The sequence below is a fragment of the Carassius gibelio genome, chromosome A3 (genome assembly GCF_023724105.1).
Source record: "Carassius gibelio isolate Cgi1373 ecotype wild population from Czech Republic chromosome A3, carGib1.2-hapl.c, whole genome shotgun sequence".
NCBI lineage: Eukaryota > Metazoa > Chordata > Actinopteri > Cypriniformes > Cyprinidae > Carassius > Carassius gibelio.
The window spans coordinates 24,406,400-24,423,984 of record NC_068373.1 but is presented as its reverse complement, the minus strand read 5'-3'; the positions used below and the strand labels follow the sequence as shown (position 1 = coordinate 24,423,984).

Below are 17,585 nucleotides of genomic sequence, written 5' to 3'. Positions count from 1 at the left end.
CTCCCATCACCTCTATGCAGAGGGAGACGGGTGAGACTGCTATCCCTTCTCTGTGGACAAGTTGGGAAGAGGAGGGGTGCTTGTGCAGAGTGGCCACAATAGTGTCTTTGTTTGGGCACGCAGTTGCATAGTGCTCAAGACCTCACTCTAATGAGTAATTACTCAAAAACTCTATCAGGCTAGGGGGCGAAGTTGGATTTAGCCTGCTATTACATGAATCAAGATTGTATATTAACCCCACAAATGAATGTTTTGCATTATTTTGACACATACTGTTGATCTGGTGATACTGGGAAAATGAGTTTCTTACCTGGCTGACAGGTGCAGGTGAAGCCATTGACCATGTCTCGGCAGATGCCATCATTTACACAGGGGTTGCTCTCACATTCGTCGACATCCACCTCACAGAACTTCCCCATATAGCCTGTTAGAGAGACAACCAGAGTGAAACACCGTTCTAACCCTCGATGAGTTGAAGACAGATCTCAGACTGCAGTTTCTCACAACACAGGGGCCCACAGAAGCACACTGAGATGTTCTGCCACACTGCACCCTACAACAAGTTCATGTTTCAGAGGAAATGGAGAATTGCTCCCATCTATGCAAACTGGGGCCCCTGCTTTGACTAGAAGCCCCACACCCTACTGTCCACAGGATGCCCTGTGGTCATCTCTCCATTGAGAACACGCATGTTCTATAATCAGCAGAGTGCTGCTCTTGTGTGTCCCCCCATTCAGGTGAAACAGAGTGTGGGCCGGGGCCAGTGCACTGACGACAGCATGGAATCAGAAAGAACTGGCCCCTCCACGTGAACCAGGGCCAAGTCGGCGATGATGAGGATGGTGGGGAAGAAGAGGTGTCTGTGGAATTGAAAGGGGTATGAGCAGAAGTGGGGGGAGGGGATGAGAGTGCTGGGAAAAAGTTTGCTCTCCCTCTATGTGCGAAGGGCGAGGAACGGTGCACAGAGGGGCCCCATTGTTCCACTCCATTCCCACCACTCAAGATCTCATTATAATTCACTGCACACTCCTCCCCCTTTCTCCCAGATTGCCCAATACACCCCGCTCCCAGCGCAGATTTGTATAGTTCTCCAAAAAACAAAACAAAGATGCATGTTGTGCAGGGTACAAGTTTTTACTGAACATGTGCTGAAGAAACAAAGCCAGTATTGGTCTGTGGTTTCTGTCGCTTACCCATGTGGACTTAACTTTTCTATTTCAGTTGATTACCCTTCTCAAAATGAACACTATGTGGTCAATTATTACATAACAAATCCTCCTCTGGACCTTGCATGTTTTCTTAAGTAAGTCTACATAGTCGAACAGTCTGGAAGTCTACAATGATTAGAAGCAGATTTAGTGTTTCTGTGTAAGTTAGGGTCAAGTTCACTGACGTACCAGGCATACAGATGCATGTGAACTCGCCGATACGGTCCAGGCAGGTGGCGTCGTTCTGGCAGGGCATGGACAGGCACTCGTTGATATCAATCTCACAGCGAGGGCCAGTATAACCCCGTCCACACTGGCACTGAAATGAGCCCTCTGTGTTTACACACTTCCCAAAATGCTCACAGGGGTTGGCACCTGGCACAAGAGAGAGAAGGAGAGTCAGTTAGTACTTGCTCTATACTGACAGAGACAAAAAGGAGGAAGAGACAGAAAGAATTAACAAGAGGGAGGCATTCACAATGCAGTAAATTTACCAATGGAACATTCATCCATGTCTTGGTTGCAGGCTCCACCAACAAAGCCAGCAGGGCAGGTGCAAATGGCCCGGCCGTTCAGAGGGTTAGTGTCGCACACTGCCCCCTCATTACAGGGGTTACTGACACAGGCATCATCCAGATGACAGAGCAGACCTGGAAGAACAGCAGAATGTGACTAATTGGACTATGGATAAAACCTACAAATAAGGAGTGATCATGAAGATAGCCGTACCAGTTTTGCCCACCGGGCACTCGCAGAAAAAGGAGGCCACACGGTCATGACATGTGGCCCCATTGAAGCAGACAGCCGTCGCACAGTCGTCAATGTTCTCACTGCAGTCGTCCCCAGTCCAGCCATTGACACATACACAGGTGTGTCCTCCAATGGTGTTAAAGCACGTACCGCCATTGTGACAAGCATTGGGCTGCATGAGACACTCGTTGACATCTTCAGCACAATACTGGCCTAAAAAAAGAAAAACAAATGTTGAGCTATTATAATTGGAAAAATCAAAAGTACACAAAGAAAAAAAGCGATTGTTTACCTGTCCACTCCGGCAGACACTGACAATTGTACGTGTTGACGCCATCTACACAGATCCCACCATTCATGCATTTGTTTCCAGGGCAGTCATCCACGTTCTCCTCACAATTGTGTCCCTTGAAGCCTAGGCAGAGAAATTAAATGGCATGACACAGGAAACAGGGAGGTAACTGTGGCGGTAATAGTCTGATCTATTCCTCACTTCCCAAACACACCTAATAACTTTCACTTAATCCTGCTCCACAGCTATAAAAAAAATGATTTACAGAAGTAAAGTGAGCAGTAAAAAGGTTCAGTGGGTGTTGAGTGTTTACATATTCTCACGGCAGTTCCCACAGCGACAAAGCCAGGACCTGACAGAGCTCTGCTCCAGAGGGCCATACTCCCTGCTATGTTTGCTTGTTTTATAATCTCTCATGGTTTCAATGACTTCCTCTTTGGCAAGAGACATTTCCTGCTTGCTCCCCAGAGGGGATCAGAAAGGCCATAAAGTAAATTCCTGCCACAGCAGCCCACTCGCTTTCTCTCTTCCACGCTTTGACTGTCTATCTCACTCACTCTCCTGTGTATCCTTCTCTCACTATTAATAGCAAAGCATGAGGTATCACGTACGATTTGGGAAACCCCGAATCCGAGGGATGAGAATGAGTATGGGAATATGAGAATGGGTGTGTCTCTACATGAATGCGTGCATGGTTTTTGTCTGTTTGTACCTGGCAAGCAAGCACACTCGTAGGTTTGGTCACTGGTCTGATGGCAGGTGCCCCCATTGACACATTGTGAGGGGGCGCAGGGCTGGGTGGGTATCTCGCATGTGCGCCCGCTGTACCCAGCACGGCAATCACAGCGGAATGAGCCATGTGTGTTCATGCAGATGCCACCGTTAAGGCACTTTCCAGGTTTGCGGCATTCATCAATATCATTGCGACAGTTCTTGCCCTGATACCCAGGCGGGCATGAGCAGTTGTAGTTATTATTCCAATTGGTGCAACGGGCACCGTTGGCGCAGGGATTTGTGGCACATGCATCAATCAGGGAACAATCCTGACCTGCAAACACAAGAAGCATCATTCACAAAGAGACCTATATTTTCCACAAACTGTATCATGACAACATGAAGACAACCTAAGCCTTACCTCTAAACCCCCGCTGGCACACACAGGTGTACTGTGGGGTTCCGTTGGCTAACTGGCTCTTGCAAGCTGCTCCATTTAGACAAGGCGAGCGATGACAGGGGTCTAGATGCTGACAGAGAAAACCAATATAACCAGGCCGGCATCTGTCGAGGAGCACAAATTTAAAACATGAATACAGAAGCAGTTTAGTGGGATATCAGAAAATTTTATCACCAGCCCAGGACAAGTATCTTACCCATCTCATGCGCAGAACATTTTACCATTAAATATAAAATATCTTATTATAATACAAAGTTAGTGAGCAGGTAAAAACACACACACAAACACGCACACACAGATGCAAACATGGACTATTACTCAATTTTGTGCGATACACCAGATGTTGCATTCATGTCTGCCTTAACTAAAACAGCAGAGCACACATTCCTTTCCACATTCTGTGGTGTTTCAATCCGGAAAGCATGCTTCTCTCCATGCCAGTTTGCATTCCAGGATTATTACTGATTTTCCAATCTCTCCACGGCATTCAATAGTAAAACACGGTTGTGAATTGCCTGTGTTCACCCATGAGACCTTGCAAACTGTATACAATGTTCAATGTGTTAACTTCACAATGGAGACCTCTCAAAAGACAGAAGACAACAAACCATAGGTATGAGATGGTGGTCTAGCCACTTTGTGGCAGTTGAATAACAGTTCTTTTTTCTCCAATTCTATTCTTTTCAGTACAGGACGGTTATCTTGATGGACAATTGAGTGGGACCTGAAACTGAACAGGTACGATAAAATAAACAACTTTTTCGTAATAAAGGCAGTCTCTCTCATGGGTTCTGGGGCCTTTGGTAAGCTAGGCTTGAGAAGCCAGTGTGTGTTAGGTAACCCTACACCCACACAGGGAGCCCCGCCACAGGATGGAGTCCCACATCAAAAACACCGTTTGAAGCTGATGACAAGCACTGGGAAGGTCTGTTCTCTCTGTGACCCCCCTTAGGTCCTATCTCCCTTTTCACTGTAAAACAGCCCCTGGGCAGAGACAACAATGGCTTTTCCTCCTCTTTCTGTTACAGGATGACCACTTTTTTACACTGAGCTATTTGTCCCTTTGTTGTTTTGCCTCTTTTGTGGCTGGCGTCTCCTCCCCAACACTTATTTGAAGCAGTTTCTCTCTGACCTCAGAGAAGGCTTCAAATAAGGACTTGGCCTATAGGGGGTGCCATTTTAGACCTCTGCTTCACCACAGTGAGAGCCTGCTAGCCTTTAAGGATCTATAAGATCCATTCATTCGATCGTTTCATTAAAACAAGAGATACTTTAAACTGTCTTGACAACTGTTTTTCTATCCAGCAAGACAACAGAGGAGGATAATGCCACAGTTATCTGTTTGGAGGACACACCTACAGAAATGCTTCATACGGGAGTGTTATACTATTCTGGAACTGTAGCCAAAAACATATATAAGAGAGCCAAGCTTAAGCTTACGATCTTAATATGCTGGCTTTGAGAAGCCCAAGTCTTATGATTAAAGAGATTAATGTCAGATACTGAAAACAAACTGTTATGTTAATTATAAAATTCTTATTTGTATTTTCCGGACCTGAATGGTAGTGTGAAAGTGTGAGAATTTGAAGCCAAAGAGGCCTACTGGACCAAACTGAAGGCTGGTATCAAGATCATAATTAATCAATTCTGTTATTACTCTTTTTATAAAGCCAGCTACATGAGATTTCATAACTTCATAACTTTTCTAAACTTTTTCCTTGAAACCAAGGAAGAAACATAGCAGTGATTAGAAAAGATTCTTCATGAATACCATCTCCTGAAGCCACCAACGTGGAACACTGCTTTCCCCTATGAACCCCTTTACATGCTGGGAGGTCAAATGTCAGAGGTTAGCAGTCTGATTGTGATGATAATGTCAGGCAGTGTAGTGGGGGGCAGGTCGGGGGCGTCTGTTAGGGAGAGAATGTCTTTTAGAGGGTGGGATGGGGGAAGAGTCCGGTACGGAGAGTCATGTCATGTCATATTTCCTGTAATCCCTCGTCTCCTGCTCTGAAAACACTCACACTCTTTCTGAATCCCAGATCCCTGTTGCTGTGGCAACCTCACAGACGACCGAGCAAGCCTGACACCCCACCAATCACCCCCTACCCTTCATCCCCTTGGCTATTTGTCATGGCTTGGCTGGGTTTATTTAGAGGCAAATTAACTATGTCTGGAATCTCGGGGGTCATGAAAAAAAAATGAAACTAGTAGTTGCAGCACAAAGAGTTTTGAGGAGACGGGGAGGAGACCCGCATCAAGGTTCAACTAGCATGCAGTCTGATACTCAAGCCCTTAAAAAATTACCATTCCGGGCAATGGGCCTTTAAATGCTGAAAAATGCCTAGACAGAGCCTATTTTACAACCTGTTGTTGTCCTGTTTTGGCTCAAAGAAGCAGGTGATGTAAATGTGTAGCATGAATGAGTGCATGTGTACATGAGCAGTTAGGAATGTGCGATGGGGGCCAAACGGATCAGATTCTGGGGTACATCTTTTAACTGGGCTATTTTCTACATGTATTCTTTGTTACGAAATGTAAAACAAAAGAAAAGAAAAAGTGTGGTCAGCAAGTGGTTAAACAAAAGAGAAACTTTTGGACGGCCACAATGGGCACAATCACTGAGCAACTGCTCGTGGGATTTCAAAGAGTTACTGGACTATGAGGATGTGTAGATGTGTTGACAAGTGCTATTTCCACACACAAAGAAAGGGAGTCTCTGGCCTTGCAAAACATTATAACATGCATTTGTGAGTTTTGGAACTCATTCCCTGTGTGTGTGTGTGTGTATCCGTGCTGGAGTTCCATATTTGTTGCACCGTGAAAACCTTGGTGAAAGTGTGTGAGAATGTGTAGATATTGGTCAAGTAGCAGCAGGGGGAGGTTAGGATATTTGTCCTCACACGGTGCTCTGCAGCCAAAACACACATTCTTTTGTCTGGGCCTTGGCTGTGCATATCAGTCGTCTAAAAACATACAGCCAAGAGTCCTATCAGAGCTTTCAGAGTGAAAAACACCTCATTGTAAAGGGCCTTCAATCTGGCAGGAACTCCACTTTGAGTGAGGATGTTTTACAAAGAAGAATTTGGACAATTTAGAGTGTCATATGGATGGAAATTCGCAGTTTCGCTTTAAGCCAGGTGTGGGATGTTACTCAGCATTACTACTGAGTCAAATATTCCAAGACTTGACCCCTGGCCCCTAAATTATATCAGAGTAGACAAGGCTGAGGAAGGGAGAGAGCAAAAACAGTAATCCACCAATGTCACAACACCAATGATGGTTCACGCCAGCTGCAAATAATACTAAACAACTGTTCACGTCTGTCAGGACTGCTTTGGCTATCTGCCTTCTCGCCGCTTCTTTAAAGGATTACGCTCAAAACAATGGCACTGTTCTGTCTGTAAATCTCCAAACAGATGTGCATGCAGGCTGTTAGATCACATGCAGAAGTATAGCAGCACAGTCACAGCACACTTTTCCTGATACTGTTGAAAGGAGGTTAATAAACAGTCAGACAGGCTGGCAATTAAGCAATGATTCTTAACTGATTAGACAAACAAATAATTCAGGGAACTGATGCAGTCAAACACCTCACATGCACACTCAATCACGCTGTGTAACTTACAAACACTTTCCTCTCCTAGGACGCTGAGAAACCACAAGACAAGTCATGATATGAGTATGAGTGAAAAAACAATGGACAGGGCCTCATTCAAAAATGTTGTATAGGTGTATCTCCAATAGCATATCAAAAGAATTTCACGGGACCTGAAAGCCTTTAGGACTCTCAAGGACTTTTGTAACTTATATACTGTGTACATGCACACAGGGGCTTTTTGGATGCTACAGCTGGAATGATTCATGTATGTGAGGTTCGGCATCTCTGCTTGCTTTTGAAACCTAATGCCGTTTTTCCTGATTTCAGGGTCATTGTGGCAATGTCACCTGATACTATTCTCTTTAGCACAATGCCATACAATCATCTAGCAGTCTAAGGTCACAACACCTGTGGATGAGAAGCAAAAACACACTGCTTCTCCCTGAAAGAGCTTCATCTGGACAGTCATGGTCCAGGAGGCACCAAGCATGAGAGTTCCCCAACTGGATTCCAATCTCCTTGAAGCCATCCTTCCCACACTGAGGTGAAAGACAATAACCATGTTTCTCACAAAGCCAACTCTTTCCTTAGTAGGAAGTACGTTGAGTGTAGGTCACCCGCTATTAATGTGACTGAAACTAGACCCTGTTTTGTTTGCTTCGAAAACAATACAAATCTGAGGTTTAAAGCAACTTTCAGGGTATCAAAATGCAGAAAGTCCCCTAAGAAAAAAAGTCTATGGCAGTATCTGGCATTTAGCCGCTCCATTCCTTTGTGAAGAGCCCATACTGACACCAAACTGCCAGCTAGAGCCTGTTCCCCCTCCCCCAACTGCCCCCTCCCAGCTCCCCATCTTCTTAAAGAGGAACCAAAGTGGGGGTAGGGGAGCACTTTGTGGGCCAAATAAAAGAGCTAAAGTAGTCAGAACCCCATTGTTTAAGGACGGGGGAGCAGTGGCCCAAACAGCCGGGCTTTCAGGCCTGTGCTCAAACGAACCAACAGGCCTCTGCTGTAGCCTGGCAACAGTAACCCATGGCTGAGGAGAGAGCTGAGAGGGAGGGGGTTTGTGAGGAAAGGACTTTCACAGGAACTGAACCTTTCAGACTTACAGAAAAACGCTCTACTAATCGCTGGAAGTAAAGGACATTTTGAAAATCCTAATCAAAATTAGGCCTATGGCACATGGAAGGGGTTTTGGTTTTTAGCCGGTGTTTTGTGTAGTTTTTTTATTATAAACAGATAAATTTAACTTTTCAACAATAAGCACCTGTCAACCTATGGAAATATGCAGATGGGTAGATATCCATGAGATATCCATATTTGTTTTCCTTTGCCAACCCATTGTCCTGCTGTGTTGCATTGGCCACATAATTATCTATCTATTTAGATTATTATAATGAACAGACTGTAAGTAAGACTTCTGACAAAAGCTTTAAAAATAGATCTTATCATACTGAAAGTTAACAAAAACACTTGCTTATGTTTATCAGATCAGATTTAAAGCTTTTGAAACAAATAAGTGTAAAGAATGTAACTATGGTCAATGCTCACAAAAAACCTCTGGAATTTCTGGTATTGCTGACAAGCCAACCGTAACCACATTGCATGCACCCCAGACTCGAGGTCTTCCAAAGCATTCTTCACTGTCCTTCACCACAAAACCACACCCCAGCACCTAAACCGATCCAGATCGCTTGGAACTCAAAGAGAAGTGGTCTTCTCTTATTGATTCTGCAGATCTGAAGACGATCACTAGTGTGTTTCTACACTAACATGCCTCGAAAATCTAAGAAAACTATGAGAACCTCAAACTAACTCCACATAACTTCAAAATAACTTCCAGCTATAACCTGGAGTGTCCTGCATTACGCATTAAGCAATCTCACTGGGAATTTTACAGTCCTTCATTTTGCAGCATGAAGAACATCCTGTAAAATGCTGTCAACCAATCTGTCTCATAAATCACAAAACATGAAGATAGCTGGGATGAAACTCAGAAAACTCCCAGTACATCCCTACATCATATCTGGAAAGCTTTAATGTTGCTGTGATCAGAAAACACAAAGCTCTAGAGAGCCTGATAAGAGTGGAAGACAACACTCAGGTAGAGGCCAAAGAATGCTTCTTATCCCAAGCACTGCCACCCATAAACTACTCCGGTGTTTGCTCTTATCTTCACCATTATCAATAAACATCCAAACAAACTGCAGCTTTTCTCCTTACATGACTGCAGCACTACAACGTGTGAGTTTATGATCATACTGGAATGAATTCAATGAAAGTGATTAGCAAATATTGGAATCAAGAACTTTAGGCGAGACACTGCAGGTGAATAGGGTAAAAAAATAACTAATAGTTATCTCTTTACTTACCCAGTTGATTGATTACATTGGTTATTGCAAACTGTTTTTGTATTACAAGTTTTCAAAAATTTTATTTTTAAATATGCAAATGAGGCATTATACAATGAAATATGCACTAATTTGCATAAATGTCTAGTACAAAAATCTGAACACTAGAAAAAGCACTTTATGAAAAACTAAACAGCCCAAAATCTCAAAATTGACAGGTGCTTGAAAAAACAGTGTTTTTCCACCCAAAGGGTGAAATTCAACCAAAAAATGAAAATAAGCCCATAAATAACTCATCCTCAAGTCATCCTAGGTGTATATGACTTTCTGCTTTCAGACAAACTTAGTCTGAGTTATATTAAAAATCGTCCTTGATCTTTCAAGCTGTTTAATGGCACACAGCGGGTGTTGCAGAGCATAAGTCCAAAAGAAAGAAACAAACAAAAAGCACCCATCCATAAAAAAAAGTGTCTGACTTGGCTCTGAGGGGGTGAACAAAGGCCTTGTGTAGTGAATCGATGCGTTTTTGTAAGAAAAATATCCATATTCAAAGCATAATAATAATTTTAACGTAGCTTGTGCCAACAGTTGTACAAGCAAGCTCTGGGCTGATGACGTATGAGGTTGGCGTTGCGCATCATGCCCTGGAGCTGTGTGAGACACTTTTTATTAAGGATGGGTGCATTTTATTAACTTATTTTTGACTGATGCACTGCAACTCCTGCTGAGTGCAATTAAACAGCTTAAATTTTTTTTTTTATATAATTCCGACTGGATTCGTCTGAAAGAAGAAAGTCATATACAACTAGGATGACTTGATGGTGAGTAATTTATGGGCTTATTTTCATTTTTGGGTGAACTAAAACTTTAAGTGTGATTAAAGTAGATCTCTCTGGAGCCAGTAAGCCAACAACACTCATAGATGTGAGGTGTGGTGATGGAATATCTGAAGGGACATAAAAGGAGTTAGAAATGAGAGACGGCAAGAACCCATCATAAGCCCTTCTCAGCTGTATTGATAGACAGGATGTGAGTAGAGTAGAAGGGTCAGGAGTCAGCATTTCCTGTGACAGGGCCTGGGAACCAGGACTGCCTGTTTGCGGCATCAGCTTACAGGAGCACATTAAACCCAAAATGCTCTCCAACACTATCAAATAAGAAGGGCTCTCTCCTCAATCTGCCTACTTTCAGGGGGAGTGTCTCAATTCACCCACCAACCAGACATTACCTGACTCATCTTTTTGATATTAAATTGATATTATGTTTTCATTTTAAAACGCTCTCCGTCCACACTAGCGTTTTCAAGCATTTTCCAAAAATGTCTCTTCCACACAGTAACATCAGAAAACATTACATTCGCTTTCTGCACCATGCATAAAGCCTCACAAACGCTCACTGCAGATGATACACATGGAACAGACATGAGACGTTTTCATACAGTTTTACTGACAGTAAATGTTATTTATTCTGTTTATGAAAAGAACTCACCACTCACTGACGCGTCCAGGTCACACACAATCACAATTTTATGTCTGATCTTAAACGCAACAGCCCTCAAGTTTTGCCGCATAGCGATCGTGAGTAAATTTGCTTTCATCTTTGCAGGACTGAGATATGAACAGTGTACATGGTAACACATCTATTACAATAGGGTGAAAGTGCATGAAAAAGTAATGACTAAACTTGCGTCATCGTTTTCAAAAGCCTTCGTTTTTACAGTCTACACTACAACGCGAAAATGGTGTTTTCAAATTCATCCAGTTTGTAGAGTGTTTTCAAAAAGCTCCTTTTTCCTTGGTAAAAATGCCGTCTCAGTGTGGACGGAAGGCTAAAACGGAGAGAAAAAGATGTATTTTCAAACTAAAACATTACTATGGACATGGCCATATTGGTATGCACTATTCTATAAGTAAATCAACAGAGGCATTTGATAGCAATTATTTGTGCTATTTTTTTTTCCTTTTGAAAGGGCAACTCTATGTAAATAAAATACAGTTGTTAGTTCACAGAAAGCCAGTGACTGCGGAGCCTGCTTCATGTCTAACTAACTGTCTTCATAAATCATTTCTTAAGAGGCAGAGAGCTTCCCTGGGTCTACTTCCATGGGTCAAAACACAGCGCTCACAATTTATAGACTCGCTCTGCTACTGAGGTCAAGGTGAGACCATCAATAATGGAGAGAGCCCCACTGTATCCACTTCCTTTCTAAGCAAATGGGTGGGAAAGTGCAAACACAGATTTCTCTTTATCTTCTCATCTCTACTCAGTGGCTCACTTTCATCTTCACTGCTCTCAGAGAGTGACAGTGGCCTGGGCTTGCAGAGCTCATGCAGACAATGGAGAATCTCCACATCAGTTCGCTGCGTGTGTGTGTGAGCATGTGTTAGGAGGCCCGTGGGCCGCCGGCTCCGCTCCTCCGTAGGCCCGTCTGTCTCAGCGTGGGGCAGCAAGCCGTTCAATGGAAGCACCTGGCCCTCCGCTCCCCCTTTGTAAGGGTCTGACTTCACTGGATTACCATCACAACATCCACCAGCTGTCCCTCTACACCCCAGTACAACCCCCTTTCTCCAACACGCATCCCCACCCCCACCTTATTCTTCCAGCTGGACTATCTCTGAATGACACTCTCACAATCTGCCTAATTATCTCTTTGCTTCAGTCGAGACTTTATCCCACACCGTGGCTGCACTTGCTTGCACACTCTCCTCACTGGGGGGATAAGATTAGAGACACTTTAACAGAGCTTCCTGACTCTTCACCTGGAGTGACATTCCTGGAGTCTTCACAACAAGTGTGCTGTCATTCAATGCCTCACATCTCCTGTAGATGAGCAGCACACCATAGCAGGTCCAGAATTTAATAACTGGATCCACAGAGCATTCTGCTGTATACATCAAGATACCCCGACTTTATCCCTTGATGTCACCACCATGGGGTCAGTTTTGCAAATACATAAATAGTTGTCACAGGGATTATATGATGAGATTTAGACAATTGTGCCACAATAAAGGTACAAATCAGGTCCTCTGAACAGTCCAGATGTTAACCCTATGTCAGCTCATCAAAGTAGCCCAAGACGCATTGGACAGTGGCCCATTGTGAAGAAGCACTCAGTGGAGAGAGTTAGAGAGGGATTACTTCTGTAATCTGTCATGGACTGCACCAGCCACTGAAGCTCTCAGCGCAGGGGACCATGAAATGAGATAGGAGCCAAACAAGATCTAGGGCTCAATATATGTCTCAACCAGACCCTGGTAGAACAACAGTCAACATAACAGAGCCGGTAACAATTACAGTCCTATGGGGCATGTTCGCATAACATTACAGTCACTAGAGAGCTCTCTTGCAACAAGGATACTACACTAAATAATCGCATAATCAACTTCCTCCAGGCACATTAGCTCTCGTCGTAAGGAAGAAAAACACATCATGGAGAGGAACAGGTGTAAGAATTTTTTGGCCAAGGTTTTTCTCAGAGACCGGATTTCAACACAGCTTGAAAATCTCAGTGGAATTCTTGTGAAATTCCTAGGTCCATCCAGTACTCCTTACTATGTCTAGTTCAACCTTTGCCTCTGTTTGCTAAAAGTGCCATTATCCACTCTTTTCTCTGTTGTTCCCTGACTCCCATATGCCCTTTCTTCTCTAGTCCTCCTCCTACTTTCTCTGGTCTTTCTAGTGGTGCTGGGTTACAGGTTGGTATCTGGAGGAATAAAGGTTCCTTTCTGGTGTTTTGGATCTCTGGTTTCATCAGGATCTCTAAGGAGGGGGCTGGAGTGGGACTACTGTCCCCATAGCTCAAGGACTAGTTTGACCACTCTCTTGTGGCTGGCCGTTCCACATGGTTGTATTACCATGTTGTGTGGCATGACATTTACTGTTCTCCTTATTTAAGAAAAAATCCTTTTCCTTTTAACAGGACACCAACACAACAGAACTGCGTGCGTGAACTGCCTTTTGAACTCATAAAGTAACATTTTAAACATAACATTAACATTATAATAACATCTTTAAAACATAAAATGTAACAACGTGTGTCAATATAATATCCAATCTAGAAAAATCTCTGTAATGAGTAGAGCAGGAATGAGCAGGGAAGAACAAAGCACTAATCAACACCATTACACATTTACTAACACACTGTGTATATAACTTGGCTTGAAGTGTTATGGGTAATGATTAAAGGTTTACTCCACCCAAAAATGATAATTTTGTCATTAATCACTTACCTCCATGTCGTTCCAAACCTGTAAAAGCTCTGTTCGTCTTTGGAACCCAATTTAAGATATTTTGGATGAAAACCGGAAGGCTTGAGACTGTCCAATAGACTGGCCAATAAATAACAGTGTCAAGGTCCAGAAAAGAATGACAAGCATCGTCAGAATAGTCCATCTGCCATCAGTGATTCAACCGTGACGTTATGAAGCAACAAGAGTACTTTTTGTACATGAAGTAAACAAAAATAAAGACTTCATTGCAGATGGCGTAAGCTCCACGCTGCGCTGATGCATTGTTTGCCTTTAAACCAAAGCGTAAATAGATTTAACGTATCCTTTCGCCGCAGCTGATACAGAAGAGCATACGCCATCTGCGTACAGCTCAGATTTGCCAAAATGACGCTACGCTGATTTGGAGAGATACAGAGAAGAGGAATTGTTGAATAAAGTCGTTATTTTAGTTTTCTTAGTGTACAAAAAGTATTGTCATCATTTTATAACGTTACAGTTGAATCACTGATGGCAGATGGACTATTCTGACAATGCTTTTCAGACTTTCCTGGACCTGGACACTGTTATTTATTTGGCAGTCTATGGGACAGTCTCAAGTCTCCCTGTCTTCATCCAAAATATCTTAAATTGTGTTCCAAAGATGGACAGAGCTTTTACGAGTTTGGAATGACATGGGGGTAAGTGATTAATGACAAAATTTTCATTTTTGGGTGGAGTAACCCTTTAAAGACTGTTACACTGACACACAAGGCATGTTAGTGCCACCTTGCCATATTTATCTAACTCCAGAGCTTTATGAGAATTATATACGCACAAAGTTTCAAAAAACAAAACACTGACTTTTAGCATTGCCCTGCCACTAAAACGCTTCAGTTTACCTCAACAATTCTAAATCAGTTAGGACTTAACTCACATTTTCCACAACCAACCACCTCTGGTATGCGTTTGCATTAAAAACTCAGGTTTAAAGTACAATGAGGCTTCATCCAGGATACCTGGCCAGTGAGCAGGCATTAACAACTTGCCTGAGGGTATGAGATTCTTTGGTTAATGGTGGGGTGATTTAATGCCTTAAGGGCACAAATAGGAGCATTTAACAGATTTTAAATAACCAAAGTATCCTTATATAAAATAAATATAAAATAAATATTATATCCTTAAATAAACAAGCTATATAAATGGTATAGAACAGTGGGGGTGGAGAGGGGGGGGGGCTACTTGGTTGTGCCATTTTTGTTTTAAGTGAAGGAGTGGTCACATACCATTAAGTAATCAACATGACTGCAGAAGAGAATGCAGAGTTTAATTTTCAAATAAAGAATTCAAATACCTGCTTCTTACAACCACTGATCTGTAAAGATAGATGTACAAAATGTAAAACGTATTGCTTTTAGTTTAACACCCTATTGATCTGGCCATTACATTCAACCACTGAGAGTGGTTCCCACGAACTAGTGCCTCCTGGAAAAAAAAAAACTGGGAGAAAAAACAAAAACACAGTGGAAGCTAGAGTTCAAAGACACAGTTTTCCAAATCAGGCGTGAAACATAAAACAACAGCCCCAGGCTCTCATGTGATAACAATCAATTTGTATTAGCATAAACAATGAAGACAAAGACTGTGTGAAGGAACACTATGCAATTGGGGGGAAAAAAAGCTCACATTGCCTCACAATCATAAGTATTTTATGTGACTGATGTATTGTGGACAGGTGTAGTGTGGCTGAGTGCATTTATTGTTAGCACAAAATTATATGGTCCAACTTGAGTTAATTATGAGGCGTAGAATCAGGTGAATGATTCAGATTCTTAAACTAAAACTCAAAGGACACTTAAAAACAAAAACGACAGTGTAAATATCCTATACAGACATTAAAACATTGTTCTGTGTTCTTTATACACTCCACACTGTGCAATAGTGACTGTGAAACTGATAATCAAGGCTTAATAACAGCAATAGCAACAGTTATCCAGTTAACCTGTTTAGACTGCATCACTGTGAATACTATTTTTCATTAAAAAAGACCAGGCGATTTTAGCCATCAATTGTGAATTAAACAAAGTGTATTCTATAGAATAAAATTGTATTTGCAATGAAATGACAACTGTGGGCTTACAAGCATTTTGAATCCATACATATTCCTCCATTTTCGCACGGCCTGAGTGTATCCATGCAGTGCATTCCTGTGGAAAGAGAGGGCACAATGAGGCAAAGACAACTTTATAGTAAAACATAAAAGCAAAGATAATTTTATATTAAACAACCCTGCAATTGGACACATTTGTTTATATTTACAGAACCCGTATCCCGCTTATTTCAGATACAGATATTCCCTCATATCTTTATTTTGTTGCCATATTTTTTTTTTTCAAATACACATTGCGTCTTATGTGTGAGTGTGTCGCGAGACAACATTCCGGTTATTTCGCTCACACTCGCGCTTTGTTTGAATGACAATAGAATTCAACACGTTAAGTCTTATCAAATACGAAGCAATAGAAGACGCATGTTTTCGATAATATTCGAATTCTTCATTAAGGCAGTACTACTTTATCGATTTAACTGTAACTGTTGGCTATGAAGAAGAAGAAAAAAAAAAACAGTTCCGTTGATGATTGTTCTTTGTATGTATAAGACACCGGCACAATAAAAGACCAAGCCGCTTCATATGCAAGAAGTCCCACAAAACTCATCATCTATGTTTCCATTCATGAGAATAGAAAAATACCATATCAAAAAATCTTATATAATCTATTGCAGTGATTTCACAGCAAAGCTCTGATGACAATCTACTATGCACATTGATAGGTCGTTTATACCAGTGCAGCGAAGCGGACATTTACTTTACTTTCTCACGGTTCATGCAAGGACAAAACGCACACAGACCCAATACAATGCCCTCTATACTTATTAATGTTATGTAGACGCATTAAACCTGTAAAAGTTACACCACAATTAATATTTAGCTAATGCAACATTCCTCACCAACAAAGAGAATGTGTCCTCATGTGGTTTGAATGCTTTAAATGCCATAATCACGGAAAAATCTCTGCATAACGTTTTGCAATGATCTTCACAACACTGTTAGCGCGAACTGTTACAGCGGTTTATTATAGAAAAATTAATGCTTCATTTTTAAATGTATCCCGACCTAGTGATGGACTGAGACAAACACGTTTATGAGAACAGACTATCAATTAATGGCACATATCTTGCACCAAACTTCACAAAGCTATGTGCAAGCCGCTGAATGTCAAAATTCTGAACCTCATCAAAGAACATCAATAAATCAAAGACAGTTCGTGGTGTTTTATGTTCTTTCATTAGTTCTAATGTAACAGGTTATTTACGTCCACACATGTCCCAAGATCAGTTAGATCCAGACAACAAAAAAGAGAGAAGAATCAGTCATCTTACCTTCGCTGTTTTGCACAAGATGTAAAATTGACAGAAATATCCAAAGACTGTAATTCCCCATTTCTGTGAAAACGCGATACTACTCCTTTTTTTTGAAATGTTAGCAATAATACATCCTTTAAAAAATGACACGGTGATTAAAGTTCCAAGGGATCACATTAAGATGAAGTAGCGTCATAAAGTTAACTTGAGTGAATTTCATAGAAATTGAGCGTTTTCGAAATAGTCCAATGCCGTATTTCCTCTGCAGCTCGGACTCTTCTTCCTCTTCTTCCTTGGGGTTTAATGGCAGTGGGACAGCTCGGACTCGGCTGCCGTGCGTCTCGAAACACCTCCAGGAACTTTTGAAAAAGTTTCACTACTTCACTTCGGATCCGAGTCCACCGCCGGGCTTTGTATCACTCCGCCCCCTTCCGAAGCCTTCTCTCACTCAAGTTGTGGTTTGTCCTTCCGCTGAACTGAATAGTGCAGACTCGTCAAAGGCTTGGAAATGAATCCGAATTCCGACCGTCTTCCCTCGGGAAAATAAGTTTTGTAGAAGCTTAAAACTTAAACAGGAGTAA

The 17,585-nt window shown here is 42.1% G+C and overlaps 1 protein-coding gene across 1 annotated transcript in view; it reads right to left on the bottom strand.

Annotated features, from left to right (window-relative positions):
- Positions 1-17,376, bottom strand: part of LOC127952945 (neurogenic locus notch homolog protein 2) — a 31,168-nt gene extending 13,792 nt beyond the window's left edge. The window contains exons 1-9 of the mRNA XM_052551879.1: positions 17,023-17,376; positions 15,722-15,788; positions 3,386-3,528; positions 2,963-3,298; positions 2,251-2,373; positions 1,938-2,171; positions 1,703-1,858; positions 1,398-1,583; positions 311-424 (exon numbers count right to left, since the gene is read on the bottom strand). Coding sequence (XP_052407839.1) covers positions 311-424; positions 1,398-1,583; positions 1,703-1,858; positions 1,938-2,171; positions 2,251-2,373; positions 2,963-3,298; positions 3,386-3,528; positions 15,722-15,788; positions 17,023-17,083 — 1,420 coding nt within the window. The 5' untranslated portion in view covers positions 17,084-17,376. The remainder of the gene's footprint in view (positions 1-310; positions 425-1,397; positions 1,584-1,702; positions 1,859-1,937; positions 2,172-2,250; positions 2,374-2,962; positions 3,299-3,385; positions 3,529-15,721; positions 15,789-17,022) is intronic.
- Between the last annotated feature and the right edge of the window lie 209 nt (positions 17,377-17,585).